This window comes from Bos grunniens, chromosome 15 (genome assembly GCF_055505025.1).
Source record: "Bos grunniens cultivar Pamir isolate PY7600 chromosome 15, Bosgru_T2T1.0, whole genome shotgun sequence".
Lineage (NCBI taxonomy): Eukaryota > Metazoa > Chordata > Mammalia > Artiodactyla > Bovidae > Bos > Bos grunniens.
Window position 1 is genome coordinate 55,871,920 of NC_141179.1, and position 27,594 is coordinate 55,899,513.

General features: G+C 38.3%; 1 protein-coding gene across 14 annotated transcripts in view; it reads left to right on the forward strand.

Annotated features, from left to right (window-relative positions):
* Window positions 1-27,594, forward strand: part of UVRAG (UV radiation resistance associated) — a 331,316-nt gene that overhangs the window by 143,844 nt on the left and 159,878 nt on the right. For all 14 annotated transcript variants that reach the window (XR_015141562.1, XR_015141561.1, XR_015141563.1 and 11 more), the window contains 2 exons: window positions 2,186-2,291; window positions 22,679-22,805. Coding sequence is in view for 10 of the 14 variants with exons in the window: in XM_086338466.1 (XP_086194592.1) it covers window positions 2,186-2,291; window positions 22,679-22,805 (233 nt within the window). In the remaining 4 variants the exon portion in view is untranslated. The remainder of the gene's footprint in view (window positions 1-2,185; window positions 2,292-22,678; window positions 22,806-27,594) is intronic.

A 27,594-nucleotide genomic window follows, 5' to 3' on the forward strand; every position in this document is an offset into this window, starting at 1 on the left:
CTCCAGAATCACTGCAGATGGTGACTGCAGCCATGAAATTAAAAGATGCTTACTCCTTGGAAGAAAATTTATGACCAACCTAGATAGCGTATTGAAAGGCAGAGACATTACTTTGCCAACAAAGGCCTGTCTAGTCAAGGCTATGGTTTTTCCAGTGGTCATGTATGGATGTGAGAGTTGGACTGTGAAGAGGGCTGAGCCCCAAAGAATTGATGCTTTTGAACTGTGGTGTTGGAGAAGACTTCTGAGAGTCCCTTGGACTGCAAGGAGATCCAACCAGTCCATTCTGAAGGAGATCAACCCTGGGATTTCTTTGGAAGGAATGATGCTAAAGCTGAAACTCCAGTACTTTGGCCACCTCATGCGAAGAGTTGACTCATTGGAAAAGACTCTGATGCTGGGAGGGATTGGGGGCAGGAGGAGAAGGGGACGACAGAGGATGAGATGGCTGGATGGCATCACTGACTCGATGGACGTGAGTCTGAGTGAACTCTGGGAGTTGGTGATGGACAGGGAGGCCTGGCGTGCTGCGATTCATGGGGTCACAAAGAGTCGGACACGACTGAGTGACTGAATTGAACTGAACTTTTAATTTTATGGTTAGTGCTTTTGTGTCTTCTCTAAGAAATCTTTGCCTTTCCCAAGGTTGCAAGAGTTTCTCCTTTGTTTTCTTCTACAGTTTTTATGATTCTAGCTTTTATATTTACTATGATATTCTTGAGTTAATTTTTTGTGTGTGTTGCTGTGAGGTTGGGAATGAAATTCATTTTTTCCCTATCCAGTGTTTCCAGCACCATTTGTTTACAAAGTTTTCCTTTTCTATTAGTCTCCCTACGTTCCTTTGTCCAAAACCAATTGACCATACATGTATAGGTCTGTTTGTATACTCTTTATTCTGTTCCATTGATCTATTTTTTGATCCTTATAGTGAAATCGCTCAGTCGTGTCCAATTCTTTGGGACCCCATGGACTGTAGCCTGCCAGGCTCCTCTGTCCGTGGAATTCTCCAGGCCAGAATACTGGAGTGGGTAGGAAGATACCCTGGAGAAGGGTATCTTTCCAAGCCAGGGATTGAACACAGTCCTTCTGCACTACAGGCAGATTCTTTACCAACTGAGCCACCAGGGAAGCCCAAGAATACTGGAGTGGGTAACTGTTCCCTTCTCCAGGGGATCTTCCCAATCTAGCAACTGAACCGGGATCTCCTGCATTGCAGGCGGATTCTTTACTGTCTGAGCCACCAGAGAAGCCCATCCTTGATCCTATACTAGTACCATATTGTTTAATTGTGTAGCTTTATATAAAAGGAAATCTTGAAATCTGGCAGATTTAAAGATTGGTTTATCTCTTCTAGATTCTTTGTTTTTCTGTATAATTAGTAGTATCAGCTTCTTAATTTCTACAAAAAGAAACACAGACAAACAAAACCTGTTGTGATTTTGATTGTAATTGTGAAATTATTGACCCACATACAGAAATATAACTGAATTTTGTTGAACTTGTGTCTGTGACATTATTAGTTCTTGTAGTTGTTTTGTGGATTCCTAATGATTTTCTACATGAAAATCATATCATCTGTGAATTAAGAAAATTTGAACATTTTAAATAGGTACATGTACACAAAATATATAAACTATATTTGAAGACAGATACCAAGAAAAGCACAAACCCATAATTAAAACAACAAAAAAAATAGCTCTTAATTTTTCAGTGCTCCTTGTTTCAAAAGGTCTGCTGCTTTAATTCAGTCTTCTTGGAATTATCGTTAATTTTTTTTTTTTTTCTTTCTGGATACCCATAAGTAATAGCCTTCATAGCAGTGATATTTTTTTAGTGCCTTTACTAATGCAGTTATATCTCTGGGCCTCAAGTTTCCTATCTTTAAAGTGATAGGATTCAATCAGATTATTTTCTGAGGTCTCTCAGATTCTCGTGAGTTCTTCATTTTAGCTCTCAATACGTCACAGGCAGTCAGGTGGGCATAGAAAGGGTGTTTTTAGAACATACTGTAACCCCTGTTATTTCCCTGTTGTAAATATGCTAGAGAATTGTGAAATGATCAGTTTGAGTTCATTATTCTGTTTATCCTGGAAGCTTTGTTCTCATTTTGTTCCATTTGTGCCTGTGGCTCTGGGTTGAGTTTATAGTTAACTCACTTAAATTTTTCTGCAACTTTTATTTCTAGGCTTCATAGAGCCCAGTGTGCAATTAAACAGACTCAGGTAACTGTTCAGAAAATTGGAAAGGAAATTGAAGAAAAACTAAGACTCACATCTACAAGCAATGGGCTGGTAGGTTTTTATATATTAACATCTTTAAATTCCTTGATTTCTAAGTGTGATCATCATATTCTTCTTGTATTAATGTCTCTCTTTCTCCACTCCTCCAAAACCTTCAGGTAGTTTTTTCTTTTTTTCCCCCCTTAATGTTTCACTGAGACTTTTGTTAGTATTTAAATGTTAGAAATCAACTTTCACATCTGCTAATGGTGTAAGATACAAAGTGCCTTTTTGTGCTAATTGAAACTTTAGATTACATACAGTTACTTAGAAGATAATCAAAAGCTATTTTAGTAATGTCTCATAAATATGAACTCAAACTGTACAGACACAAATTATATAATAAATGAAAAATAGCTGCCAGAAGAAAAAGAAATAGACTAATCTGCTTTAAAATTTTTTTTAATTATTTGGATTGAATTTAGTAAATTAGTTTATGGACAGTGTGTTTATGGACAGTGTTCTTTTTCAGGAAAGATTCTGTTAAAGAGATATTTCAAAGAATAGAAATTCCAACCCAAATAGACAGATTTAAGATACTAGAATAATTTTGGGGTTGCTTTATACTCTTCCTAGTGGAATGAAGATTCTTTTTAAGTAGAATAGTGAGTATAACCAGTTACTTCGCTGGAAGTGAAGTCACAGGGCTAATGATAGCTTTTGAAGAAATTGTGCTGTGATTGTGTGAGTGCATTCTAATAAGTAGCTTTAGTCGTGTCCCACTCTTTGCAACACTATGGACTGTAGCCCGTCAGGTTCCTCTGTCCACGGAATATCCATGCCAGAATACTGGCGTGGGTTGCTGTGCCCTCCTCCAGGGGATCTTCCCGACCCCTGGATTGAACCTGCGTCTCTTATGTCTCCTGCTTTGGCAGGCAGGTTCTTTACCACTGACCCCACCTGGGAAGCCCATGCTATGGGTAATGGTACTTAAAATAAAACTCAAATCCTCAAATTAAGTCTGAAGGAAAAACCTTTTAAGTATTTGTTTGCACAAACTCAGTAATGTGAATAGGCAGTATATTCCAGCTGTCATTCACAGCACTACCAATTTGGCAAAAGCTCTTTATGTCCCCAAACAAAAGTTCCATTACCTGTAAGATTTGCCTGACATAATTATTCAGGGGATTAACTCTAGAAAAGCAATTAACCTACATAGATTTTCTTTCTTGGAATTCAAAATTAATGGATGATAAAGTATTTAATCTATATAAAACTGATGATTTTGACCTATAAATGGCAGTGTCATGTAACTCAACCTAAACCTAAACCTATAAAAAATGGCTAGTTCTGTGCCTGTACATGGCTGGCATGCAAAATGTGGTAGCTGCAATAACTATTGTAATAATACTTGTTATTCATATGACTTTTCTTGCCTGTGGAAAATCTTCCACTTTGGAGAAGCTGTTAAACCTCCTCCTGTAACTCAGGCCCCCAAAAGGGCCAAACTCCAGGCCACAAATATATTGGAGGAAGAGGAAAAAATAGCTAATTTTGATCCTTTCTATAGTGTACAAAAATACCACATTTTTAGAGCCTTTGTCTGATGAGAAACTGCTAGGTTTTTTCTTATTTTCCTCTCCCAAGGCAAGACTGGGAAATTACTTATTTCATTAAGTGACAGCATATGCTTTGTCTTAGTATGGAAAAATGTATGTTTAATCCTATTTTTCTAAAATATAAGTGGTGACATGCAGAGCAAGATGATAGAATGTAGGAGTTTAAAGAGCTCAGGTTCAGAGGTTCACTGTGTGTTTTTATGCAGCCTAGTCAACAGAGAACAAAATCATGGGATTTGTGAACTGAAAGTGAACCAAGAAATCTCGTTCCTTTATAACCTCACTGAAAACCACACCCGACTGGTACATTCTGTTCCCTTCCCTCTTTGATTTTCTCCGTAAAAATATTACCGTTTAACATGCTATACACTTTACATATGTATTTTGTCTCTCTAAACTCTATGAGGAGAGGGAGTTTTGTCTTTTTTTTCTTCTTCATGGCTGTATTTTCCAGTGTAGTGGTGGACACAGTAGGTCTGCTCAGTAAATATTTTTTGAATTTAAGAATAAATCTAGTATAATATCTTTTTAAGGAACAGAAAAATGAGACCTAAAGAAAGTAAGCAACTTTCCTATGATCATGAGACAGAGTCAGAAATTTTGGTTTTCTTGCTTTTTTTTCAAGAAGTAATACTTGTTTGTTACCTACTGTGAGATTTATGTGTAATAAATTAGAAGCTGTTACTATTACCTTTTTTCCTTCATTCCCTTTTCAAATTGGCCCAAGGTCCTTATTCTTCAACCCAATCATTTTCAATGTATAAGGATTAATTTTAGTCTAAGTATAAATACAGTCAGAAGGCATATTTGATGTAGAAAGAAATTAGATTACCTTCTAAGATCAGATGTAATTAACTGTTAGAAGAAATTAGGTTCATACTTCCTGAACTTTGGCATCTTGTCATCAATGTCCAACATAATTTTGGTGGCATGTAATTATGTTTTTTAAGAAATTTCTGCTGTTATCATTTTGTTTTCTTTTGCTTAAATGTTTTGGGTTTTGTCAAATTGCTTTTCCTTCCAGATTTCCTTAATTTTTACCTTAATATACCTTTTCTGTTCCAGAATCCCATCCAGAAAACCATATTGCTTTTAGTAGTTATGCTTTGTTAGACTCTTTAGTTGTGAAAATTCTTCAGACTGATTTTTGTATGAGCTTGACAGTTTTAAGGATTACTTGGTCAGCTGTTTTATATAATATCCCTTGATTGGGGTTTGCCTGATGTTTTGTTGCAGTTAAACTCGGTTCTAATGTCTTTTTTTTTTTGTTCCAATATCCAGTCCAGGACACCACATTTATTTAGTCATCATGACATCCTAGGCTTCTCTGATCTTTGACAATTTTTTGTTCTTTCCTACTTTTAAATCATGACTAATCACTGCTAATAGTAACCTTGATCCCTTGGTTAAAGGTAATGTCTCCTACATTTACGCACTCTAAAGTTCTCTTTCTGTACTCAGTGTTTGGAAAGCAAGATGCTCAACTTGGCCTCCACTCAAGAAGAGGGGACTTCAGCTCCACCTCCTGGAGGGGAGACAATCTTAACACATTATTTGGAATTCTTTGTGAGGAAGATTGGTCCCTTCTTCCCCCACTCATTTATTTATTTATTCGATCATTTAATCATCAGCATGGATTTTATCTATATATTTTATACTTTAGCTTGCAATCTCATACATTGTTATTTGTTTTCTTGTTTCAGCTGTGGCATTAGAGTTCTCTCAAGTTGGCTTCTGTGTCTTTTTGCCCTCATCTCTTCTTTTATGTTTTTTTGCTTTTTACAACAGATTCTTAATTTCTCGCACTATGTGATCCCGGTCTCAGCCCTAGACTCAGCCATTTCTCCTAGGAGTCCTGTTCCTTTCACTGAATAATGATATTTAGAAACAAGATCTGGGCACAAGTGTGCCATTGCAGTTGAGTTGTAACTGCTTCTAGGCCCTCTCAGTGGACAGAACTGGTATACACAAATATCTGTCTCTCTGTGTATTAAAATTAACATGAGTTCATACCAATATATTCAAACTCCACAGAGTTTATTCTGGTCTTTCCCTTCATTGTGTTTATTGTAGTATCTTTTTCTGATAGTGAGAAACCATTAGTACAATTTATTTGCTTACTTTTTTAGTCCTTGTGTACTTTGTAAGGAGGTCATATTTTTCCCCTCATTTTTAAATAGGTTTTTGTCTTTATATGTTGTGGTTAAAGACCATGTGGGCACGTGTATTTGTGTGTGTTTTTGGATACACATCCTTTATCTGATATGTATGTTGGGAATATTTTCTTCAAGTTTGTGGCTTGCCTTTTTGTGTTCTTAATGATGCTTTAAAGAGCAAAAGTTTTAAAGTTTGATGAAATCTAGTACATTTAAAAAAATTTTATGTTTAGGGCTTTTTGTGTTCTTTCTAGGAAATCTCTGCCTAACCCCAAGTCATATAAATTTTCTTTGGTGTTTTCTTCTAGAAATTTTACAGTTTTGGGCTTACATTTAGATCTATGATCCATCTTAAGTTTTTTTTTTTAGTGAATTAAGTGAGGTAACGTTTTCTGTATGAATGTCTGGTTGATTTAGCATCGTTTCTTGACCAGTCTTTCCTTTCCCCATGTAATTTAATTGAAAGTTTGTCTTAAATCAATTGACCATAGATGAGTGCATTTATTTCTGGATTCTCTATTTTGATCCATTGATCTATATGTCTGCCCTTTACCAATACCAAACTCCCTTACTATTATATTATTATATCTTTGTCATCTTAAAACCAGATGAAGTAAGTTCTCCAACGTGGTTCTTACTGAATAATTCCCGTGGGTTTTCTAGGTTTTTTGTATTTACAAGTGAATTTGAGAATCAACTTACACTTTCTACCAAAAAAAGAAAAAGCCTACTGGAAATTTGTTCAGTATTTGTGGATCAATTTGTAGAGAATTGCAATCTTAACAATATCAAGTTCTCCAATCCATGAACATGGCATATATCTCTTTTATTTTGATTTTTTCTTTAATTTTCTCAATAATATTCTGCAGCTTGCACTGCACAGATTCTGGGCATCTTTTATTTATGTTTTTTCTAAGTATTTTATGGGAAGCTTTTTATTTGTTTTTGACATTATTGTAAGGGGAATTGTTTTGAAATTTTGTTTCTCATTTGTTTACTGCAAATATATAAGAATACAATTCAGTTTAAGTTAGTTACTTTGCATCTTTCAATCTTACTAACTTTTAAAATTTAGTAGTTATTTTGTCCATGGGGTTGCACAGAGTCAGACAGGACTGAAGCGACTTAGCAGCAGCAGCAGTTATTTTGTAGCTTTCTTAGGATTTTCTATATAAACAATCATATCTGCAAACTTGGATTACTTTATGCACTTAAATTTTCTGCCTTATTTCAATAACTTGAACATACAGTGGAGAAGGCAGTGGCACTCCAGTACTCTTGCCTGGAAAATCCCATGGACGAAGGAGCCTGGTAGGCTGTAGTCCATGGGGTCGTGAAGAGTCGGACACAACTGAGCGACTTCACTTTCACTTTTCACTTTCCTGCATTGGAGAAGGAAATGGCAACCCACTCCAGCGTTCTTGCCTGGAGAATCCCATGGATGGGGGAGCCTGGTGGGCTGCCATCTATGGGGTCTCACAGAGTCGGACACGACTGAAGCGACTTAGCAGCAGCAGCAGTAGGACATACAGTACAGTGTTGAATAAAAGTGATACAAATGGAAATCCTTTACTTTTTTCTAATCATAAGGGAAAATGATTCATGCTTTCTTCATTAAGTATAAGGTTAGCAATGCCTTTTATTGGTTTTCAGAAGTTCCCTCTTATTCCTAATTTCTGAATTTTTGTCATGAACGGATGTTGAATTTTATCAAATGCTTTTTCTACATCTATTGAAATAAATGATCATGACATTTTCTTCTTGATTCTGTGAACTGCACTGATTTAATTTCAAGTGTTTAACTAACATTGCATTTCTGGAATAAACCAATGGTTACAATATACTGTGTAATTTTTTTTTACCTTTCTAGATTTGATCTGGTAATAATTTCAGAGTTTTTGTGCCTACAGTCCTTAAGGATATTGGGATGCAGTGTTTTGAATTACTTTGTTAGAATGGTATTAGGATTATGGTAGCCTGGTAAAATTAGTTAGGCAGTGTTCCTTTTGCCTACTACATCTTGACTAGTAGCAGAATTCGCCTGGATTTTTAACATTTTCACTCTGCCAAGATTTCATGTCTTTTTACTTAGTATGAAAATATTAGGTTGGTGCAAAAGTAATTACAGTTTTGCATTGTTGAAATTTGCCATTTGCTATTGATACACATTCTTAAATGTTGTTATGTTATACATCATTTTAATGTGAATGTCTTGCTTTATGTTTTTTGCTAGTGAGTTATTACTTGTTGTTTATTTTATATGGATTTTAGACTTTGCAAATGATGTTAGACAAAAAGCAAAATTGAGCAATTTTCCTATTTGAGTTCAAAATGGGTCAGAAAGCAGTGGAGACAACTTACAACATCAACAGCGCATTTGGCCCAGAAACTGCTAACCAACATACAGTGAAGTGGTGGTTCAAGAAGTTTTGCACAGGAGATGAGAGCTTTGACGATGGGGAGTGCAGTGATCGGCCATCAGAAGTTGACAGTGACCAACTGAGAGGATCACTGAAACTGGTCCTCTTACAGCTACACAAGTAGTTGCCCAAGAACTCAACGTTGACCATCCTGTGGTTATTTGACATTTGAAGCAAATTGGAAAGGTGAAAAAGCTTGATAAGTGGGTGCTTCTTGAGCTGACCACAAATCAAAAAATTGTCATTTTGAAGTGTCATCTCTTATTCTATGCAACAATGAACTGTTTCTTGATCAAATTGTGATATGTGACAAAAAATGGATTTTATGGGACAACCAGCAATGACTAGCTCTGTGGTTGGACCAAGAAGAAGCTCTAAAGCCTCCCCAAAGCCAAACTTGCACCAATAAAAGGGTCATGGTCACTGTTTGGTGGTCTGCTGCCTCTGTGATCCACTGCAGCTTTCTGAATCCCAATGAAACCGTTATATCTGAGAAGTATGTTCAGCAAATCAGTGCGATGCACTGAAAACTGCAATGCCTGCAGCCAGCACTGATCAACAGAAAGAGTCCAGTTCTTCTCTGAGACAATGCCTGACCTCACATTGCACAACCAACACTTCAAAAGTTGAATGAATCGGGCTGTGAAGTTTTACGTCATGTGCCATATTCACTTGTGCTTTAGCCAACTGACTACCACTTCTTCAAGCATCTCAACAACATTTTGTAGGGAAAATGCTTGTATAACCAACAGAATGCAGAAAATGCTTTCCAGGAGTTAACTGAATCCTGAAGCAAAGCTTTTTATACTTTATACTACAGGAAAAACAAACTTATTTCTCATTGGCAAAAACGTGTTGATGGTAATGGTTCCTGTTTTGTTTGAGAAAGATGTGTTTGAGCCTAGTTACAATGATATAAAATTCAGGATCCAAAACCGTAATTACCTTTACACCAACCTAATATTTAACTTTTTTTCCACTTAGCATGTTTATAATAGTGGGCTTCCCAGGTGGCTCAGGGGTAAAGAATCTGCCTGCAATGCCAGAGATCTGGGTTCAGTCCTTGGGTGGGAAAGATTCCTTGGAGGAGGGCATGGCATCCCACTCCAGTATTCTTGCCTGGAGAAACCCCATGGACAGAGGAACCTGGTGGGCTGTGTTCCATAGGGTCACAAAGAGTCAGACACGACTGAGCAACTAAGCACAGTGCATTTGTAATAGTGACTTTATGGTCTGTGTCTGATAACTTTAACATCTGGGTCATCTCAGAGTTGGCATGTGTGGATAGTCTTTTCCCAAGAGAATGAGTCACGTTTTCCTGGCTTTTTGTGTATTGGGTAGTATTGCACACCCTGGACATTGTGGATGTAGTTTTGTGGAATCTCTGGATTTGGTTGCTTTGCTTCAGATATTAATGTTTTCATTTTAGTTTTCATTTTAGTAGGTAGTTAACTTGGTTAGGCTCAAACTGTCATGCCTGCAGTGGACATTGCCTTACATTGCAGTTCAGTACTCTCATCCTTAGGCACAGCCGCTGTCTGTTGTCTCATGCCTATATGATTTAGGATTCAGATTGAATTTAAAAAAATTTTAAGTTTATTTTTGGTTGTGCTGGGTCTTTGTTGCTGTGCTTGGGCTTTCTCTAGTTGCTGTGAGTGGGGGCTCCTTCGTTGCAGTGCACGGGTTTCACACTGTGATGGCTTCTCTTGTTGTAGAGCATTGGACATGCTTCAGTTGTTGCAGCACATGGGCTCAATAGTTGGGGCTCCCAGGCCCTAGAGTATGTGGGCTTCTGTAGCTGTGGCTCATGAGCTTTACTTGCCCTGCATGTGGCATATGGGATCTTCCCAGTGAGGGTTGAACCTGTGTCCCCTGCATTGGCAGGCAGATTCTTATCCACTCTGCTGCTGCTAAGTCGCTTCAGTCGTGTCTGACTCTGTGCGACCCCATAGAGGTCAGCCCACCAGGCTCCCCCATCCCTGGGATTCTCCAGGCAAGAATACTGGAGTGGGTTGCCATTTCCTTCTCCAATGCAGGAAAGTGAAAAGTGAAAGTGAAGCCGCTCAGTCATGTCCGACTCTTAGCGACCCCATGGACTGAAGCCCACCAGGCTCCTCCATCTATGGGATTTTCCAGGCAAGAGTACTGGAGTGGGGTGCCATTGCCTTCTCCACTTATCCACTCTACCACCAGGGAACTCCTCAGATTGAATTTACACAGAATTAGGGGTGTCCCATTCTCCAGATTCCTCCATTCTGGTGACCTGGATTGCCTAATTTCTTTTCTCTCGTTCCTCTTGACAGAATGATAATTGTCTTTCTGTTGGTGTTTCACTCTCCAAGCAAAGTAACAGAAAGAGGGCATTTACCCCGAGTGTCACCAGGTTCTGAGTTTATCCCCAAATCTGCCTGCCACTGATCAATCTTTAGAACCCTCGAATAGTAGCTTTTTGCATTTTACCTAGCATCTATAGCAGTTACTTGCAGGAGGACCAGTTTGTTAGGTCAAACTTATATTTTGTTAAACTTTGTTATTCTCTTATATCAAAAGCAGAACTCCTTATGTTTTATTATTATGTATATATTTGCTTTATCTCCTTGGTCTTCCCTGGTAGCTCAGCTGGTAAAGAATCTGCCTGAAATGCAGGAGATCCCGGTTCAATTCCTGGGTTGGGAAGATCCCCTGGAGAAGGGAACAGCTTCCCACTCTAGAATTCTGGCCTGGAGAATTCTACGGACTGTATAATCCATGGGGTTGCAAAGAGTTGGGTACGACTGAGTGACTTTTACTCACTTCACTTTATCTTCTTAGCTGGACCTGAGTTCTAGGCCTGGTATTGCTACTGAGTCTATGAGATTAATGGGTTGGATTAAATATTTTCTAAGGAAAATTTTACACTTCTTAGTGGTTAAGTAGGGATAGGTACAATAGAAATAACCTGTAAATGACATTTTGAAGCAAATTTGTTAACTTACAGGACAACTGCCTTAGATCTAAAACTTTTTTTCAGGTTGTTAACTGTTTCCACTTTTGGTGGGAAAACTAATACAGATGAATAATGCCCTAAATCACTCAAGTCCCCTTTATACTCTAAAAATTTTAGAGATCTCAAAGAATTTAGAGTATATCTATTCATAATGTGTGGGTTAACAAAAGACAGCTGAATCTGCACATTTACTTCTGCAGTCAGTCTGTTGTGATATCACAGATCTTACTCTGGAAAACTCAACTATACAATTATGAGAAAATGAGAGTGAAAAAGGGAGATAGCAGCTTAGTAGTATTATGAAAATATTTTTTATCTCACAGACTCTGAAATGGTCTTTTAGGAACCCTCATGTTTCTTGGACCCTGCTTTGATAACTTTTGCCTAAGCCTTTTTGGCTCCAGTGTAATCTACGAGAAGAAAATTGTCTAATGTGTCATTTACAGATTGGTCTGTCATTCTGAAATGAATCTTTAACATTGCCCATCAATATCTTTATAATGATGCATAAAAAGGAGTGTGTGTGCTTACAAATAGATGGATATATCTGTGATTTTCAGATTACAGTGTTGTATAAAAACACTAATATCCAATTAAAAATGATGTAGTAGAAATACACTTATGACTTCTGTGCTTAGAGTTAACAAGTAAGTAGAACACAGAAACCCGTTAGAAGATACTTATGGAACATTAAGATCTTTTAGTGCTTTGGTTCATTTGAAAGGAAGCAGACTCATATTCCACTTGGGTGGGGTTTGTTTATTCATCAGAAATGAGAGCCAGCAATCCTGGTTTTGAATGACTTGATATATTTCTGTAAATGGGCCAGTTTTTGCACATGGACTATGACACAAACATACCATTCACATGCCTTCCTCTATTAGTTTAGTATTTAGACCAACGTGTACCCTTAGTTCTTTGATTCTAATAAACATAACCCAGTTTGAGCATGTACCCTGCAGTAAGAGCAGATTAACTGTCCTACCTATGCGTATCCTTGTGTTCTCTGAAGAGTTGTTTTTCTTTTCTAGTGTGTTCCTCTACATAGGTAGAATCTAGTTTAAATGTTTTGTAGAAAAATTCAGGTTAAGGAAAATGAGCACTCTTTAGAGAAAATGATTGTTCCTAAGAATTTATATAGTTTTTCCCTCAGTGATATGAAAACACTGATCTCTCCACTGGATTACCAAAGACACCCAGATTGTTTCTTGATTCCTCTTTCTTTCATAAGTGTCCTCAGTGGGTTTTGGCTTTTGTTTTTACAGGGAGTTGGCAAAATGGCTTTGGTCTCCACTTAGACCCAAACCCTTAGAAAGCAGAAACCACTTCTATTTATCTAAAAAAACGTAGTAGGCCCTTCGTAAATATTATGATTTGTTCAGAAAAAAAATTGCCTAGAAATGTCTTGTATTTCATAAAATTTTCCAGTCATATGTAATAATAATGATTGGAAATAAGCTTTACTGCTTGTTTTCTTGGCTTGAATGTCTTTAAGAGATGATCATACCATCTGTTTAGAATCAGTATTTCAGAGATGAGGAAGAAAGCATTTTGGGTGAGAAACGATAGCTGTAGTTTCCACACAATTACCAAAAGTCATTTTCCATGCCCATTGCCCCAGCAAGGCCATACCAGTACTCATCTCACTGAGTACCCGTGCTTTCTCATTGTCTTGGAATCAAATGGAGATGCTGAGTTTTTTCTTTTAAAAGTTTTCCACCAGCTCATCCCAGGGCTCAGTAACCTATTCAGTTTACTGAATTAATTTTGTATCTTCTCCCCATTAAAATTTTACCTAGTATATGACTTGGGAAAAGGACCGTTTAGTTAAGAATTTTGTTATAGAAAACCATGAAAACCATATTCTTGACACTGGATAAAGACTTAAGAGAGAAGGGCACATACATTCATAGTGCGGTGATAGTGTGTGAATGCAAACATGTGCAGGCAGATATATGTTCATTGTGGGGGTAGGATTTCACATTTTATCTGAAAGCAAATTCTGGCAGGATATTTGAATTAAAAGGGAGGCAGAGTTAAGTTTAAAGCATGATTTTATAGGTTTAAAAAGGAAATATTTTATGGAAAGATAAATAAGCAAACTTAATTTAGCAGACTTAATTGATTCTTTGGTAGAATGTATCTGGGATTTGTTTTATGAAATGAAGATTCAGTAAAATTGAGTTTTTTGAAGTGCAGTTCTATCACTTTTTTAAAAAATGAATTTTGTGTTTTAGAGTAGTTTTATATTTACAGAAAAATGGTGCAGAAAGTACCGAAAGCTGCCCCTCCCATTTCTTTTGTTGTTAACATCTGTGTTAGAGTGGCACATTTGTTACTGTTGTTGAATCAATAGGATTCACTCTATTGTATAATCCTGAGTTTTGACAAATGCATAACGTTTTCACCTTTACAGTGTCATACAAAATCGCTTCACCGGCCTAAAAATCTCCCACAGTTCACCTGTTTATCCTTTTCTCCTTCCCTCATAACACCTGGCAACTGCAGGTTTCCACAGTTTTGCGTTTTTTCAGAATGTAACATCAGTTCAGTTCAGTTGTTCAGTCGTGTCCGACTCTGATCCAGTGGACTGCAGCACGCCAGGCTTCCCTGTCCATGACCAAGTCCTGGAGCTTGCTCAAACTCATGTCCATCAAGTCAGTGATGCCATCCAACCATCTTATCCTCTGTCGTCCACTTCTCCTCCTGCCTTCCATCTTTCCCAGTATCATTTTCCAGTGAGTCAGTTCTTTGGATCACGTGGCCAAAGTATTGGAGTTTCAGCTTCAGTATAACAGTCCTTCCAATGAATATTCAGGACTGAGTTCCTTTAGGACTGACTGATCAGATCTCCTTGCAGTCCAAGGGACCCTCAAGAGTCTTCTCCAGCACCCCAGTTCAAAAGCATCAGTTCTTCAGTGCTCAGCTTTCTTTATAGTCAAACTCTCACATCCATACATGACTACTGAAAAAACCATAGCCTTGACTAGACAGACTTTTGTTGGCAAAGTAATTTCTCTGCTTTTTAATATGCTGTCTAGGTTTGTCATAACTTTTCTTCCAAGGAGCAAGTGTCTTTTAGTTTCATGGCTGTAGTCACCATCTGCAGTGATTTTGGAGCCCAAGAAAATAAAGTCTGTCACTGTTTCCATTGTTTCCCCATCTGTTTGCCATGAAGTGATGGGACTGGATGCCATAATCTTCATTTTTTGAATGTTGAGTTTTAAGTCAACTTTTTCACTCTTTCATTTTCATCAAGAGCCTCTTTAGTTCTTCTTTGCTTTCTGCAATAAAGGTAGTGTCATCTGAATATCTGAGGTTATTGATATTTCTCCCGGCAATCTTGATTCCAGCTTGTGCTTCATCCAGCCCAGCTTTTTGCATGATGTACTCTGCATATAAGTTAAATAAACAGGGTGACAATATACATCTTTGATGTACTCCATTCCCAATTTGGGACCAGTCTGTTGTTCAATGTCCGGTTCTAACTGTTGCTTTTTGACCTACATACAGATTTCTCAGGAGGCAGGTAAGATGGTCTGGTGTTCCATCTCTTGAAGAATTTTCCACAGTTTGTTGTGGTCCACATAGGCAAAGGCTTTGGCGTACTCAGTAAAGCAAAAGCAGATGTTTTTCTGGAATTCTCTTGCTTTTTCTATGATCTAATGGATGGCAATTTGATCTCTGGTTTTTCTGCCTTTTCTAAATCCATCTGGAACATCTGGAAGTTCTTGGTTCATGTACTGTTGAAGCCTGGCTTGGAGAATTTTGAGCATTACCTTGCTAGTATGTGAGATGAGTGCAATTATGCAGTAGTTTGAACATTCTTTGGCATTGCCTTTCTTTGGGATTGGAATGAAAACTGACCTTTTCCAGTTTTATGGCCACTGCTGAGTTTTCCAAATTTTATGTTGTATTGAGTGCAGCACTCAGTGTAACAATGTAACATAGGAATGTAACATAGTTGGGATGATATAAGATGTAGCTTTTTCAGATTGGTTTCTTTTACTTCATTTCAGTTCAGTTCAGTCTCTCAGTCCTGTCAGACTCTTTGTGACCCCATGAATCACGGCAGGCCAGGCCTGTCTGTCCATCACCAACTCCAGGAATTCATTCAAACTCGTGTCCATTGAGTCGGTGATGGCATCCAGCCATCTCATCCTCTGTCATCCCCTTCTCCTCCTACCCCCAATCCCTCCCAGCATCAGGGTCTTTTCCAATGAGTCAACTCTTCGCATGAGATGGCCAAAATATTGGAGTTTCACCTTCAGCATCATTCCTTCCAAAGAAATCCCAGGACTGATCTCCTTTAGGATGGACTGGTTGGATCACCTTGCAGTCCAAGGGACTCTCAAGAGTCTTCTCCAACACCACAGTTCAAAAGCATCAATTCTTCGGCACTCAGCTTTCTTCACAGTCCAACTCTCACATCCATACATGACCACTGGAAAAACCATAGCCTTGACTAGACAGACCTTTGTTGGCAAAGTAATATCTCTCTTTTTCAATATGCTATCTAGGTTGGTCATAACTTTTCTTCCAAGGAGTAAGTGTCTTTTAATTTCATGGCTGCAGTCACCATCTGCAGTGATTTTGGAGCCCAAAAAGTAAAGTCTGACACTTTTCCACTGTTTCCCCATCTATTTCCCATGAAGTGATGGGACCAGATGCCATGATCTTCGTTTTCTGAATGTTGAACTTAGCTCTATTCATTTAAGGTTCCTCCATGTCTTCTCATAGCTTTTCATAGCTCATTTCTTCCTTTTTTCTTTTTGCTGAATAATGCTCCATTGTTATTGCATATGCCACAGTTTATCTTTTAACCTTTTGAGGTATATTTTGGTTGCTTCCAAGTTTTAGCAGTTTTGAATAAAACTGTTGTAGACATTTATGTTTAGGTCTGTGTGAACACAAGTTTTCAGCTCATCCGGGTTAATATCTAGGAACACAGTTTTTAGATCATTTAGTAAACCTATGTTTAATTTTGTGAGGAACTGCCAGACCATCTTCTAAAATGGCTATACCGTTTTGCATTGCCATCAATCAACCATGAGTGAAAGTTCCTGTTGCTCCACATCCTTGCAAACATTTAGTATTGTGAGTATGTGCAATTTAAACCATTTTAATAGTCGTGTGAGGTGAAGTGAAGTGAAGTCGCTCAGTCGTGTCCGACTCTTTGCGATCCCATGGACTGTAGCCTATCAGGCTCCTCTGTCCATGGAATTCTCCAGGCAAGAATACTGGAGTGGGTTGCCATTTCCTCCTCCAGGGGATCTTCCCAACCCAGGGATCGAACCCAGGTCTCCTGCATTGCAGGCAGACGCTTTACCGTCTTGAGCCACCAGGGAAGCCCCAATAGTTGTGTAGTGGTATCTAATTGTTGTTTGAGTTACAGTTCCCTGATGACTTATTATAGTGAGAATCTTTTCATATCCTTATTTACTTTATTATGCTTTTTATATGCCCTACATCTTCTTTGATGAGGTTACAGTTTAGATTGTTTGCCTATTTTTTAATTTGGTTGTTTATTTTTCTGTTGTTGAGTTTTTAGAGTTCTTTGCACAAAATCCCATGGATGGAGGAGCCTGGTAGGCTGCAGTCCATGGGGTCGCGAAGAGTCGTACACGACTGCGCGACTTCACTTTCACTTTTCACTTTCATGCATCGGAGAAGGAAATGGCAACCCACTCCAGTGTTCTTGCCTGGAGAATCCCAGGGATGGGGGAGCCTGGTGGGCTGCCATCTGTGGGGTTGCACAGAGTCAGACACGACTGAAGCGACTTAGCAGCAGCAGCACATTTTGTATTCTGTTCCTTTATCAGATAATTGGTTTTCAAATATTTTCTCCCAGTCTGTGGCTTCTCTTTTCATTTTACTAATAGTCATTTTTGCAGAGCACAAGTTTTAATTTTAATGAAGTCCAGCTTAACAGTTTCTTCCTTCATGGCTCATTGGTGATGTATGTAGAAAATCAGGAGAAGGCAATGGCACCCCACTCCAGTACTCTTGCCTGGAAAATCCCGTGGACGGAGGAGCCTATTAGGCTGCAGTCCATGGGGTCGCTAAGAGTTGGACACGACTGAGCGACTTCACTTTCACTTTTTACTTTCATGCATTGGAGAAGGAAATGGCAACCCACTCCAGTGTTCTTGCCTGGAGAATCCCAGGGACGGGGGAGCCTGGTGGGCTGCCATCTATGGGGTTACACAGAGTCGGACACGACTGAAGCGACTTAGCAGCAGAAGCAGCAGTAGAAAATCATCTCCGAGCCTAAGGCTACCTGGATTTTCTCCACTGTTATCCTTTAAAAGTTGTGTAGTTGTAGTAACTTTTATTTCACATTTAGATATGTGATTGATTTTGAGTTAATTTTTGTGAGACGTATAAATCTGTATCTAAATTCTTTATTTTGTTTTTGTTCGTTTGTATGTGAGTGTCCAGTGGTTCCAGCACCCTTTGGTGAAAAGGCTACCCTTTCTCCATTGAATTGTTTTTATTCCTTTCTCAAAGATTAGTTGGGGACCATATTTCTGGGCTCTGTATTCTGTTCTGTTGATTTGTCTGTCTCTTCTTTTGCCCATACCCAACTGTCTTCATTACTGTAGCTTTATAGTAAGTCTTGACAGAAGATGCCCATGGATGGAGGAGCCTGGTGGGCTGCAGTCCATGGGGTCGCGACTGAGCGACTTCCCTTTCACTTTTCACTTTCATGCATTGGAGAAGGAAATGGCAACCCACTCCAATGTTTGTGCCTGGAGAATCCCAGGGACAGTGGAGCTTGGTGGGCTGCCGTCTATGGGGTCGCACAGAGTCGGACACGACTGAAGCAATGCAGCAGCAGCAGTGTCAGTCTTCCTACTTTGTACTTTTGTTGGTGACTCTGGGTTTTTTGCTTTTCTCTTTAAACTTTATAATCGGTTTGTTGATATCCACAAAATAATTTGCTGAAATGTTGCTAAATCTGTAGATCAAGTTGGGAAAAATTGATATATCTTACTAGTATCTTCCTCTCCATGAACATGGATATTCTCCATTTTGGGCGGTGTCTCCTTTGACTACTTTCTTTGGATTTTTGTAGTTGCCTTCTTGTAGCTCTTCTACATAATTTGTTAGATTTATACCTAAGTATTTTATACTTTCACGCTAATATAATCGATGCTGTGTTTTTAATTTCAAATTCCCATTATCCTTTGTTGTTATGTAAGAAAGCAGTTGACTTTTGTGTATTAAAACTGTGTCATGCAACCTTGCTCTTAATAATCACCTATTAGTTCTAGGAGGTTTTAGATTGGTTTTTTGGGTTTTTTTTTTGTTGTTGTTGTTGATTCTTTGGAATCTTCTGCATAGACAGTCATACCGTCTGTAAACAAAGATGATTTCATTTCTTCTTTCCCAGTATATATATCTTTTATTTCCTTTTCTTCCCTTATTGCTTAGCTAGGACTTTCAGTACATGCAGTGGTGAAAGTGGGGAACATCCTTGTGTTGTTCTCCAGCATAGGAGGAAAGCATCTGGCTTCTCACCATTAAATATTTTGGCAAATGTTAGTAGGTTTCTTGGCAAGTATTCTTTACTAAATTGATGAAGTTCTTCTTTACTTCTAGTTGAATTTTGTTGCATGCTTTTTCAGTACCTATTGATATGGTTATGTGGTTTTTTTGTTTAGCCTGGTTGATGTGGTGAATCCATTAATTGATTATTGAAAGCTGAACCTTTGTCTTATATACTTGGAATACAGTTCATTTGGCCATGGTATAATTCTTTATATATATAGATGATTTGATTTGCCAATATTTTGTTGGGGATTTTGCACCTATGTTTGTGAGAAATATTGGTTTGTAATTTTCCTTTCTAGTGATGTCTTTGATTTTGATGTGAGGATGATGCTGGCCTCATAGAATGAGTTAGGAAGTTCTTCTGGAACTTTTGGGAGAGATTTTCAAAAAATGGTATTATGTCTTATTTAAATGTTTGGTAAAATCCATCAGTAAAACCATCAGGATTGGTGCTTTACGTTTTTGAAGGTTATTAATTATTGATTTAATTTCTTATATATAAGAAATTGTATATATATATATATATAAAATCTACCATAACTACCAAAACTCACACTGGGAGAAATAGATAATCTGAATAGACATACATATATACATATATGTGTGTGTATATATATATACTATTTCTCCTACTGTGAGGTGTGTGTGCGTGTGTGTAGACCTGTGTGGATTTTCTATTTCTCCTACTGTGAGTTATGGTAGATTGTCTTTCATGGAGTTGATCTGTTTCTTCTAAGTTATCAAATTTATGGGCATAGAGTTTTTTTTTTATGTTTTTATTTTTTTTTTAACTTTACAATATTGTATTGGTTTTGCCATATATCAAAATGAATCCGCCACAGGTATACATGTGTTCCCCATCCTGAACCCTTCTCCCTCCCCATACCATCCCTCTGGGTCGTCCCAGTGCACCAGCCCCAAGCATCCAGTATCATGCATCGAACCTGGACTGGAGACTTGTTTCATATATGATATTACACATGTTTCAATGCCATTCTCCCAAATCATCCCACCCTCTCCCTATCCCACAGAGTCCAAAAGACTGTTCAATACATCAGTCTCTTTCGCTGTCTCATATACAGGGTTATCATTACCATCTTTCTAAATTCCACATATATGCGTTAGTATACTGTATTGGTGTTTTTCTTTCTGGCTTACTTCACTCTGTATAATAGGCTGCAGTTTCATCCACCTCATTAGAACTGATTCAAATGTATTCTTTTTAATGGCTGAGTAATACTCCATTGTGTATATGTACCACAGCTTTCTTATCCATTCATCTGCTGATGGTTTTTATAATATTTTAAATTATTCTTTTAATGTCTGTGAGATGATTGTGATGATCCTTCTTTCATTTCTCATATTAGTAGTTTCTGTCTTTTCTCTTGGTTAGCCTGGCTAGAAGTTTATCCATATTGACCTTTTCAAAAACATAGCTTTTGGTTTCATTTACGTTGTGATTTTCTTCATGTAATTTATTCTGTTTGGAGTTCTCTAACTTCTTGAATTGGTAGATTTATTTTGCCTAATTTGGAAAATTTGTAACCATTATTTCTACAAGTACTTTTCATTTTTGCCCACTTTCTACTTTCCTCCTGGTACTTGATGATACAAATTGGTATCATTCTGCAGATTCCTGCGATTCTGTTCATTTGTATCTCTGTTGTTTAAACTGGGTAGTTTCTATTGTTCTGTCTTACAGATTAAAGATTCTTTTCTTTGTTTCCTACATTCTTCTTTTGAGCTCATTCATTGAGTTTTTTAATTTTAGTTCTTAGGTTTTCACTTTCTGTATTGAGATTTTCTATTTTTTTTTGTCAAGATGTTCTGTTTTGTTTCAAGCATGTTCTTAATTTCTTTTTTCAAATTAGTTTTTATTGGAGTGTAGTTTATTTACAGTGTTGTGTTAGTTTCTGCTGTACAGCATAGTGAATCAGTTATACATATATCCACTCATTTTAAGATTCTATTCCCATATAGGTTCTTAATTTCTATTGAAGCATTTTTGTGATAGCTACTCTCAGATCTTTGTCAGATAATTATATTTTCTGTTTGTCTCAAGTGTTGGCATTTGTTGATTATCCTTTTTTATTTACTTGACATCTTTGTAGTTCTTAATATCATGAGTGATTTTTCATTGAAACTTGTACATTTGGGGTATTATATTATGAGTCTCTGGATCTTATTTAAATCTTCTATTTTACCTGACTTCCTCTGACACCTCTGGTAGAGGAAGGAAGAGCAACCATCTCATTACTGCCAAGTTGCGGTAGAAGTCCAAGTTCCCCAAGAAGCTTCCGTTGACACCCATGTGGCAGAGGTGTGTGTGTGTGTGAGAGAGAGAGAGAGAGAGAGAGGGGGAGTGTTTCTGTGTGTGTGTGCACATGCAAAAGGAGTTGATAGTGTTGATTAAGGGTGGGAGTTCTAACTGCCCGTGTAGATGATAGGGTGGTTTCAACACCACTGCATAGTAGTGAAAGCTCTCTCTACTTGGCTGCCTCTGATATTACCCAGTAGGGAGGTAGAGGGTTACATTGTTATGCTGTTAGCAAGGCTCCAGGCTCCCCTTGTGGTGTGGCTTGGCTAGTTACTGTTTGGATGGGTTGAAAACACCAGGTCCCTACTTGGGTTTCTCCAAAATCTGTGGGTTATTAGAGCACCTTTAGTTTAGCTTGGTAAGGATGGAAATCTTTTCTCTGTGGATTTGCTTATTTTGGAAATTTCATATAAATGGGAGTCTGTGGCCTTTTAAAACTGGCTTTTTTTCAATTAGTATAATGTTTTCAGGATTCATCCATGTTGTAGCATATATCAGTACTTCACTTGTTACTGCCAAATAGTATTCCTTTGAATATCCACCACATTTTATTTATCTAGTCATCAGATAGTGCACGTTTGGCTTGACTTCATTGTTTGGCTATTATGAGTACTGCTGCTCTAACAGTCATATTCACATTTTTGTATGGACATGTTTTTAACTCTGTTGGGTGCAACTCTGGGTCCTAAGGTAACTCTGTGTTGAACATTTTGAAAACTGTTTCTTTATTATTGTTTTTAATTCAATTCAATATCAGTCTAATTTCTAATTCCAGTAGGGCTTTTAAAAAGAGTTGAGTTGTTTTTTTGGCTGTGGTGTGTCTTCCTTCTTGTGTGCAGGCTTTCTCTAGCTGCAGCGAGCCAGGGCTACTCACTCGCTGCGCTGTGCAGGCCTCTCATCGTGGTGCCCTCTCTTGTTGCGGAGCACGGGCTCTAAGGCGCACGGGCTTCAGTAGCTGTGGCTTGTGGGCTCCAGAGCATGGCTCAGTAGTTGTGGCGCATAAACTTAGCTGCTCTGAGGCATGAAGGGACCAGAGATTGAACCAGTGTTCCTTGCCTTACAAGGCAGGTTCTTAACCACTGAAACACCAAGGAAACCCCCTTTTTTTGTTATTAACTTGTGTCATATTGCATTGTGGTATCAGGAAAGAGGCCTGAGATATTTTATAGTGTCTTTTAGAAAGAACTGTTCCCAGACTTTAGATTTATTTCTAATCTGCATTTTGCTTACATCTGTATTCATTCCATTAAAATGACAGATGCTGATAATTAAATCACTCAAGAGATCTATAAGTTACATGAGTATTAAAGTGCTTTAAACCACTCACATATGAAATATTGTGCATGTTGTTATTCAGTCATAACTTTTATATTCATAAATTTACCTGTATTTTTAATTATTTAGAAAAAAGAAAGTGAGTGCCTGCAATTAAAAATTTTGGTGCTTCGAAATGAACTGGAAAGACAGAAGAAAGCTTTGGGACGGGAGGTAGTCTTGCTGCATAAAGAACAAATTGCATTACAGGACAAAGGTGAGTGAAAATACCTTACAAACTGCCTAGCCTCCACATTCAGTAATTTTCCTTTTTCACCGTGGGCTTAAATAGTCATCTTTATAAGTTTACTAAAACAAATTAAAAAAAAATTTTTGAAGTATTTTGAAATTGGTGAAAAAAGTGTACATATGCACACACACACACACTTCACATTTTCAAATTGAACACACCTGCATAAGCAGAATCTCCTGTCAGGAAACAGGCATTATAAGGACCCTGGAACCCCAGAGGCTTCATGTTCTCTTCCATTCGTGGCATCTCTAGCCAGACATCCTGCTACCTTAACTCCATATACCATAGGTTGAGTTTGCCTGATTTTGAACTGTATACAATAGGAGTATATAATATGTACATTTTATGTGTTGGCTTTCAACATTTTTGTAAGATTCATCCCTACCTGAACGTAATGTAGTCTTAGTTATTTTAACTGCTGATAGTATTCCACTGTACGAATATGAATTTATTTAATCTTGCTTTTGGCATTTCATTAATTTCTAGTTTGGGACTATAACAAATAATGCTTCCTTGAATGGTATAGTACATGTTTCTTAAAGGACATTTTTAAAATGCATTTCTTTCGGCTATAAACCCAGGAGCAGAATTACATAGCCATAGGATACGTGTATCTTCAGCTTTAGTAGGTTGTGTCCAAAAGTTTTCCAAAGTAGTTTTGCCAGTTTGCGTCTTTTCCATCCAGCAGTGTATCCTGCATCCTTGTCGGTGTTTGATACTTTCTGTTTTTGTATTTTAGCTTTCCTGGTGGGTATGTTGTAGCGTCCTCTTGGAATTTTAATTTTTCTTTCCCTTAAGACTAATGAAGTTGAACACTATTTTGTGTTTCTTACTGATTGGGAATACTCCTTTTGAAGCATCTGTTAAAGTAACCCCCCACCCTGCTTTTTTAAAAATTGGTTTGCGTAATTTTTTGTGTTTTTTATAATTTTTAAAATTTATTTATACTGTAAGCTAATTATATATTTATAATTCAGTTTATACTATAATCCAGTATTCTTGCCTGGAAAATGCCATGGACAGAGGAGCCTGATGGGCGACAGTGGGTTTGCAAAGAGTCAGACACGACTGAGCGACTGAGTGCACACGCACATAATTAAACTGACTCTATTCTAATTATTTTATGACATAAGAAAATTATAAAAAGTTTTTTAAACAGCTCTGCTACTTCTGCTGCTAAGTTGCCTCAGTCATGTCGGACTCTGTGCGACCCCATAGACAGCAGCCCACCAGGCTCCCCTGTCCCTGGGATTCTCCAGGCAAGAATACTGGAGTGGGTTGCCATTTCCTTCTCCAATGCACGAAAATGAAAAGTGAAGTCACTCAGTTGTGTCCAACTCCTAGCGACCCCATGGACTGCAGCCTACCAGGCTCCTCCATCCATGGGATTTTCCAGGCAAGAGTACTGGAGTGGGTTGCCATTGCTTTCTATGTTCAACAGTCTATTAAACAGCTCTATTGAGATTTAATTCATATACCAAGCAGGTCATTTAAAAGTGTATAAATCAGTGTTTTGGTGTTTATTCATAGGGTTGTACAATGATCACAATATGTCTCTTCTAAAAGAAACTGTGTACCCATTAAACATTGATCCACATGCCCCCTTTCACAAATCTTAAGTGAGCACTGATTTGTTTTCTTTTTCTATAAATTTGTCTTTTCTGTACAATTTTTATAAATGGAATCATACAATATGTGGTCTTTTGTAATCAACTTTTTTCATTTAATGTAATATTTCAAGGTTCATTCATGTTGTAGCATGCATCACTACTTCTGTTTTTAAAATAAAATTTAGTTACATGGGTATACTACATGTTATTTGTACATCCGTCCATTGATGAAAATTTGGATTGTTTCCATTTTTTGCCCTTCTGAATAATGCTTCTGTGAACATTCATATCTAAGTTTCTGTAGGGAAGTATGTTTTTATTTCTCTCGAATATACCTGAGAGTAGAGTTGCTAAATCCTATGGTAACTGCAGTACTTCAGACTTTTACATTATTATTGTATTTGTTATGGTGATCTTTGATGTACAGTTGTAATTGTTTAGGGACACCACAAATCACACCCATATAAGACAATAAACTTAATAAATGTTATGTATGTTCTGTTTTACTGACTAGCCATTTCCCTTTGTCCCTCCCCTGGAGTCTTCCTATTCCCTGAGCCACAATAATACTGAAATTAAGTTAGTTAATAACCTGACAGTAACCTCTAAATGTTCAAGTGAAAGGAAGAATCGTATGTCTGTCACTTTAAATCAAAAGTTAAACATGATTATGTTTAGTGAGGAAAGCATGTTGAAAGCCAAGATAGGCTGAAAGCTAGGCTCTTGAGCCAAACAGCCAAGCTGTGAATGCAAACAAAAGTTCTTGAAGGAAATTAAAAGTGCTACTTCATTGAGTACATGGATGATAAAAAGTTAAATAGTTGTATTGCTGATATAGAGAAAGTTTTAGACTAAGGTCTGCTTAGAAGGTCAAATCAGTCACAATATTCAATTAAGCCAGAGCCTAATCCAGAGTACTCTTGCCTGGAAAATCCCATGGGCGGAGGAGACTGGTAGACTGCAGTCCATGGGGTCATGAAGAGTCAGACACGACTGAGCGACTTGACTTTCACTTTTCACTTTCATGCATTGGAGAAGGAAATGGCACCCCACTCCAGAGTTCTTGCCTGGAGAATCCCAGGGACGGGGGAGCCTGGTGGGCTGCCGTCTATGGGGTCGCACAGAGTCGGACACGACTGAAGCGACTAAACAGCAGCAACAGCAGTAATCCAGAGCAGGGCTCTAACTCCCTTCAATTCTTTGAGGGCTGAGAGAGGTGAGGAAGCTGCAGAAGAAATGTTTGATGCTAGCAGAGACTACTCCATTAAGTTAAGGGAAGAGGCTGTCTCCGAAATATAGAAGTGCAAGGTGAAACAGCAAGTACTGATGTAGAAGCTGCAGCAAGTCATCAAGAAGATTTGGTTAGATAATGAATGAAGGTGGCGACACTAAACAGCAGATTTTTTAGTGAAAACAAAATATCCATATTTAATAAGATGCCTTCTAGGATTTTCATAGCTAAAGAAGAGAAGTCAATGCCTAGCTTTAAAGAACAGGCTGACTCTCTTGTTAGGAGCTAACACAGCTGGTGACTTTAAGTCAAAGCCAGTGCTCATTTACCAGTGTTGGAGAAGACTCTTGAGAGTCCCTTGGACTGCAAGGAGATCCAACCAGTCCATTCTGAAGGAGATCGGCCCTGGGATTTCTTTGGAAGGAATAATGCTAAAGCTGAAACTCCAGTACTTTGGCCACCTCATGCGAAGAGTTGACTCATTGGAAAAGACTCTGATGCTGGGAGGGATTGGGGGCAGGAGGAGAAGGGGACGACAGAGGATGAGATGGCTGGATGGCATCACTGACTCGATGGACGTGAGTCTGGGTGAACTCCGGGAGTTGGTGATGGATAGGGAGGCCTGGCATGCTGCGATTCATGGGGTCGCAAAGAGTTGGACACGACTGAGCAACTGAACTGAACTGAAGCTCAAACTACCACACAATTGCACTCATCTCACATGCTTGTAAAGTAATGCTCAAAATTCTCCAAGCCAGGCTTCAGCAATATGTGAACCATGAACTTCCAGATGTTCAAGCTGGTTTTAGAAAAGGCAGAACTAGAGATCAAATTGCCAACATCTGCTGGATCATCGAAAAAACAAGAGAGTTCCAGAAAAACATCTATTTCTGCTTTATTGACTATGCCAAAGCCTTTGACTGTGTGGATCACAATAAACTGTGGAAAATTCTGAAAGAGATGGGAATACCAGACCACCTGACCTTCCTCTTGAAAAATCTGTATGCAGGTCAGGAAGCAACAGTTAGAACTGGACATGGAACAACAGACTGGTTCCAAATAGGAGAAGGAACATGTCAAGGCTGTATATTGTCACTGTGCTTATTTAACTTATATGCAGAGTACATCATGAGAAACAACTGGATTGGAGGAAGCACAAGCTGGAATCAAGATTGCTGAGAGAAATATCAGTAACCTCAGATACGCAGATGACACCACCCTTATTGCAGAAAATGAAGAAGAACTAAAGAGCCTCTTGATGAAAGAGGAGAGTGAAAAAGTTGCCTTAAAGCTCAACATTCAGAAAACAAAGATCATGGCATCCACTCCCATCACTTCGTGGCAAATAGATGGAGAAACAGTGGAAACTGTGGCAGACTTTATTTTTGGGGGGGCTCCAAAATCACTGCAGATGGTGACTGCAGCCATGAAATTAAAAGACGCTTGCTGCTTGGAAGGAAAGTTATGAACCTAGACAGCATATTAAAAAGCAGAGACATTGCTTTGCCAACAAAGGTCCGTCTAGTCAAGGCTGTGGTTTTTCCAGTAGTCATGTATTGGACTATAAAGAAAGTTGAGTCCAGTGGAATTGATGCTTTTGAACTGTGGTGTTGGAGAAGACTCTTTGAGAGTCCCTTGGACTGCAAGGAGATCCAACCAGTCCATCCTAAAGGAGATCAGTCCTGAATGTTCATTGGAAGGACTGATGCTGAAGCTGAAACTCCAATATTTTGGCCACCTGATGCGAAAAGCTGACTCATTTGAAAAGACCCTGATGCTGGGAAAGATTGAAGGCGAGAGGAGAAGGAGACGACAGAGGATGAGATGGCTGGATGGCATCACTGACTCAATGGACATGAGTTTGAGTAAACTCCGGGAGTTGGTGATGGACAGGGAGGCCTGGCGTGCTGCA